This window comes from Anomaloglossus baeobatrachus, chromosome 8 (genome assembly GCF_048569485.1).
Source record: "Anomaloglossus baeobatrachus isolate aAnoBae1 chromosome 8, aAnoBae1.hap1, whole genome shotgun sequence".
Classification (NCBI taxonomy): domain Eukaryota; kingdom Metazoa; phylum Chordata; class Amphibia; order Anura; family Aromobatidae; genus Anomaloglossus; species Anomaloglossus baeobatrachus.
The window spans coordinates 258,247,836-258,253,835 of NC_134360.1; the positions used below are offsets into that span (position 1 = coordinate 258,247,836).

At 52.8% G+C, this 6,000-nt stretch overlaps 1 protein-coding gene across 5 annotated transcripts in view; it reads left to right on the forward strand.

Moving 5' to 3' along the window:
* The window catches only part of CACNA1E (calcium voltage-gated channel subunit alpha1 E), a 964,825-nt gene that overhangs the window by 627,965 nt on the left and 330,860 nt on the right, over positions 1 to 6,000 (forward strand). For all 5 annotated transcript variants that reach the window (XM_075320594.1, XM_075320596.1, XM_075320595.1 and 2 more), the window contains one exon: positions 608 to 714. In XM_075320594.1, coding sequence (XP_075176709.1) covers positions 608 to 714 — 107 coding nt within the window. The remainder of the gene's footprint in view (positions 1 to 607; positions 715 to 6,000) is intronic.

The following is a 6,000-nucleotide window of genomic DNA, read 5'->3' on the forward strand; positions in this document are numbered from 1 at the left end:
TCTTGATGTCTTGCCAGAACTATGGTACCAACGGATCTTTTTTTTTTTTTTCTGTGAGTGTGGTGCGCATATATCTATCCCCAGGTGGCCGGCTTCAGTGACCGAGGAAGTCCCATGATCGTGATGACCACCCCCCGACTACTCTGTGCCATTCCACCCTGTGAGAAGGCTCCTAAGCTGTATGTAGTGTGTAAATGTGGAACACTGATGATTAACCCCCCCCCCTTACCTGAGATAGATACCACACCTTAATTGAGGTGCAGTACCCTGTGGCGACCAGAGCCTCAGGGGCGCCACACATAGACTTGTATGAGTGAGTGCCATCTGATTCGGATGAACTCCGAGCAGGTTGCGATGCCCCATAGTGTAACATTGAGTGGTGATAAAACAACAGACAGCGCTCGGCCGTGTTATACATTCGTGTGAGTGAGCCCATGCACTGTATTATTGCAGCCATCTATTTTTTATGCTGAAATGATGCTTTGTTTCAAAGAAAATATATTTTGAAAAGCCGTCCGGTGCCAATATGTGTCTCAGATGAGGAGTATCTATACATGTATTTCTATATGTTTCACTGAATTTTACGTTTTCCTTAACTCTTCTTCTACTCCATTTGAATACATGATCCTTGCCACAATCATCGCCAACTGCATCGTCCTTGCGCTGGAGCAGCACCTTCCGGGAGAGGACAAGACGCCGATGTCTCGTAGATTGGTAAGTCGGTTACAATGAGCCATTAACCATTTATGTCTTTTGCTGCTTTATCTGTCACGTGCAGTACCCAATAATAATTTAAAGGGAACCTATCATTAGATTTGGCCCCTATAAGCTGCAGCCACCACCAGTGAGCTCTTATATACAGTAATCTAACATGTTGTATATAAGAACCCAGGCCGCTGTGTAGAACATAAAAATCACTTTACTTGACTTTTCAGACCTTCTTCTGAAGCCTGGGCGCATGACCCGTCCTACGTCATCCACACTCGCCAGCATTGAGGTCCCGCACGACAATACTTTGTTCTCCCTGCTCAGGGCAGATCAAAGTGCGCCTGCGCAGAACCTCAATGCTGGCGTGTGTGGATGACGTAGGACGGGTCATGCGCCCAGGCTTCAGAAGAAGGAAGACAAAGATGTCCGAAAGTGGAGGCGCTGCACCCGGAGAACGCAGACACCCATCCGACCAGTCTGCACCTCACTGCCCCTTAGGTGATATTATAAAGTGATTTTTATGTTGTACACAGCGGTCTGGTCTCTTGTATGCAGCATGTTAGAATGCTGTATATAAGAGCCCACTGGTGGTGGCCGCAGCTTATAGTCACCAAATCTGGTGACCGGTTCCCTTTAAAAATACTTTGTTATAACCCATGTAAAAATAAAAAGATAAATTAAAGATCCTGATACAAATGTGTTTTCTCATATATGGATATATGTATCCATTATACATCTATGGATCCGTTGCTCATATATGCTACTGTGAGGTAGCGTCGTCGGCTGCGCTGCAGAAGACACGGGATCCAGGCACCAAGGTTCACAGCACACGGTTTATTCCAAAGAAAAAGTTCACAATAGTACATAGGTGCCTTTCCGGCAGAGAACTCAGGGAGATGTGATCACCCCCTCACACCCGGCACACCTGCCCTTGTTCCTGAATCTATTTATCCCTCCCTTCAGCCTGTAGAGAAAACAGCATTAACCCTATAGTGGATTATCATGGAGTGAGCACAACCGGGGCGAGACATACCGGCCGTCATAGATAACCCCGGTCACAGTCTCACATACCCCCCCCCTCAGTTCAAGCGTGCGGGGTTGAACTCCAGCCATCAAACACGGGCCGCGGGACAAGGCATCGGCGTTGCCCTGCAACCTACCGGCCCGGTGTTCAACCGTAAACCGGAAGTTCTGCAGAGAAAGGAACCACCGGGTAACCCGGGCATTCCGTTCCTTGGCGGACCTCATCCAGACCAGTGGAGAGTGATCCGTCACCAAGCGAAACTGCCGTCCCAGCAGATAATAGCGTAGGGACTCCAAGGCCCACTTGATCGCCAGGCACTCCTTCTCCACTACGCTATAATTCCGCTCGGGAGGGGTGAGCTTCCTACTCAAGAAGGTGACGGGGTGTTCCTCCCCCTGAACCACCTGAGACAGCACTGCCCCCAGGCCGACCTCCGAGGCGTCAGTCTGTACAATGAACTCCTTCCGGAAATCAGGGTTGACCAGAACGGGCTGTCCGCACAGGACCTCCTTCAGGGCCCGGAAGGAGTCCTCGGCCTGCGGAGTCCAGCGCACCATGACGGACTTCTTGCCTTTGAGAAGGTCCGTCAAGGGGGCTGATAGTCCCGCAAAATCCTTTACAAACCTCCTGTAGTACCCCACGATACCCAGGAAGGCCCTAACCTGCTTCGTGGTCAGGGGTCTAGGCCACTTCTGGATCGCCTCAACCTTGTTAATTTGGGGCTTAATCACTCCTTGGCCTATCACGTAGCCCAAGTAGCGGGCTTCCGTGAGTCCCAATGCACATTTCTTGGGATTGGCTGTCAATCCGGCTGTTCGAAGCGCGTCCACCACCGCTTGTACCTGTTCCAAGTGGGTCTGCCAATCGGAGCTGTAAATAATGATGTCATCCAGGTACGCTGATGCATACGCCTGGTGGGGTTCCAGCACTAAGTCCATCAACCTCTGGAACGTGGCCGGAGCGCCATGTAACCCAAAAGGCAAGACAACATAGTGGAAGAGACCCTCCGGCGTAACAAAAGCGGTTTTCTCCTTGGCGGACTCCGTTAGTGGCACCTGCCAGTACCCCTTGGTCAGGTCGAGCGTGGTAAAATATCGCGCCTGTCCCAGCCTATCAATCAGCTCATCCACCCGGGGCATGGGGTAGAGATCGAACTTGGATATTTCGTTCAATCTCCTAAAGTCATTGCAGAACCTTAAGGAGCCATCGGGTTTTGGTATTAGGACAATCGGACTAGCCCATTCACTCCGGGATTTTTCGATGACCCCCAGGCGTAACATTGTCTTTACTTCCTCCGATATGGCTTGTCGTCGAGCCTCCGGTACCCGGTATGACTTCAGGCGTACCTTCAGGTGGGGCTCGGTGACAATATCGTGTCGTATCAGACTGGTCCTACCGGGCAGCTCGGAGAAGACATCGGGGTTCTGCTGAACCAACCGTCTGGCCTCTCGCCTCTGTTGCTTGGTGAGGGCTTCTCCAATCCTTACTTCCGGTTCGTCCTCTCCGGAGGTCGCTGGAGCCGGATGTGAACGACCCGAAGAGGAGGGAGGTGGGGAAAAAACAGCCATCAGGCTTTCCCGTTCCTGCCAAGGTTTTAATAGGTTGACATGGTATATTTGTTCAGGTTTCCGCCTACCGGGCTGCAATACTTTATAGTTAACCACCCCGACTCTTTCCTTTATCTCGTAGGGGCCTTGCCACTGAGCCAGGAATTTACTCTCCGCAGTGGGGATTAATACCAACACCCGATCCCCGGGTTTAAAGGTCCGCATGGTGGCTTGTCTATTGTAGCGGCCGCTTTGCGCGGCCTGAGCCTCCTGTAAATGCTCCTTCACAATTGGCATGACCGCGCTTATGCGGTTCTGCATACCCAAAATGTGTTCAATCACACTTTTATGGGGGGTGGGCTCTTGTTCCCATGTTTCTTTTGCCAGGTCCAACAATCCCCGGGGATGTCGCCCGTATAACAATTCAAAAGGCGAAAACCCCGTTGATGCCTGTGGTACCTCTCGTATGGCAAACATCAAATAGGGAAGCATCATATCCCAGTCTTTCCCGTCTTTTGAGATCACCCTTCTTAGCATGGTTTTCAGGGTTTTATTGAAACGCTCGACTAAACCGTCCGTTTGAGGATGATACACAGACGTACGCAACTGCTTGATCTGGAGTAGCCGGCATAGCTCTTTGGTCACTTTAGACATGAATGGGGTCCCCTGATCCGTAAGGATCTCCTTGGGCAACCCCACCCGGCAGAACACAGCAAACAACTCCCGAGCTATAAGCTTGGCTGCAGTATGTCTGAGAGGTATCACCTCTGGATACCGGGTGGCATAGTCAACGATCACTAGGATATGCTGGTGCCCTCGAGCAGACTTTACGAGGGGCCCCACCAGATCCATCCCTATCCGTTCAAAAGGGACTTCTATAATGGGTAACGGTACCAACGGACTGCGAAAGTGGGTCAGGGGTGCGGTAAGCTGACACTCCGGGCAGGTTTCGCAGAACCGTTTTACCTCCCCAAAGACCCCGGGCCAATAGAACCTTTGCAATATTCGCTCCTGCGTTTTCTTGACCCCTAGGTGACCACTCATCAGGTGTTTATGAGCCAAGTCGAGGACCCGCCGGCGATACGGCTGGGGCACCACCAACTGCTCCACCCCTACGCCCCGTATTTCATCTACCCGGTAGAGTAAATCCTGTTTAAGAGCGAAATGGGGGTATCTTACCTGGGCACCAGGCAGCTGTGCCACCCCGTCAACTACTGTCACCCGACTCCGGGCATGTATTAACGTAGGGTCCTGGAGTTGGGCTGTCCCAAACGTATCCGGGGACGCCTCCAACTCCGGGATGGGCTCGACCGTCTCAGCCTCTCCTGCCAATACCTCTAGGGGCGACCTATCAGGTTCACATCCTGTCCCTATCATGGGGACCCCTACGGCAGGCGTCCCGGATTCAGGATTGTAGGGCTCAGGTCCCGGACTGACCAATATCTGAGGGGACTTATGAGGTCCCTTCCATAAAGTCCAAAAATAGGGCAGATCCCTTCCTAGGATCACATCATAGGGAAGAGTATTAATAAGTCCCACCTCATGTTGCACCTGACCGCAAGGTGCTGTGATGGTGACTATCCCCGTGGGATAGTCTCGGCGGTCCCCATGTATGCAAACCACCCCCACGGTACGTCCTGTGGCCTTTACTTTAGCCCTTAGGGTTGATCGCACAAGGGTCACTAAGCTTCCGGAATCCAACAAGCCTGTAACCGAACATCCATTCACCTGAATTTGGCACAAGTGGGGCTCAGTCTCTGGGTAGACCAGGTCAGCGGTACACACCACCTGAGCATACATTGAACCCCGCCGGGTAACCCCACAATCCATGGGCTCCGGGGTGAGTGGACACTGGGCTTCCATATGTCCCACCCGCTGGCACCGCCAACATCTAATAGGGAAGGACACCCCCTTGACGAGTTGTCGTTTAGGGTACATAGTTTTCCGGACCTCAGGGACGGAGGGTGTGGTTTCAGACGGGACGGTAGCGGGCTCCCGCACCGGTGTCAGCGGTGGGTCCTTGGCCCTAGGCTTAGAGGGACCGGACCGACGGGCGGTACGCAAAGTCTCAGTGTCCCGTATCAAGTCCTGCGTAGCCACATGCCGCTCTACCAGGGACACTAATTGGTCCAGGGTACTCTGGTCACCCTGTCCGACCCACCGTTGAACGGTGACGGGTAAAGTGCGCACAAAACGATCCACTACTACCCTTTCCACCATTTGCGCCGGGCTCAGAGTGTCAGGCTGCAACCACTTTTTTACAAGATGCAACAAGTCATAGGCCTGGGAGCGTACGGGTTTGGCTTCCTCAAAGAACCACTGATTTACCCGCTGAGCCCGTACATAGGTATTCACCCCCAACCGAGCCAGTATTTCGGCTTTCAGGGTCACATAGTCAATGGCGTCCTCGGTACAGAGGTCCAGGTACGCTTTTTGGGGTTCCCCCGTCAGATAGGGCGACAATACCTCAGCCCACTGCGGGGTCGGCAGCTTTTCCCGCTCGGCCACCCGCTCAAACACCGCCAGGAACGCTTCCACATCATCACCCGGGGTCATCTTTTGCAACGCTTGTCTCACCGCTTTCCGGACGCTGCCGTCGTCATCCGGTCCCGGGGTTGTTGCTGCCGGTCTGGCACGGATCGACTTGGCCAGGAGAACCATCTGTTCTTGGTGCCTTTTTTCCTGCAATTGCAAGGCTTGCTGCTGACGTGCATTGGCCTG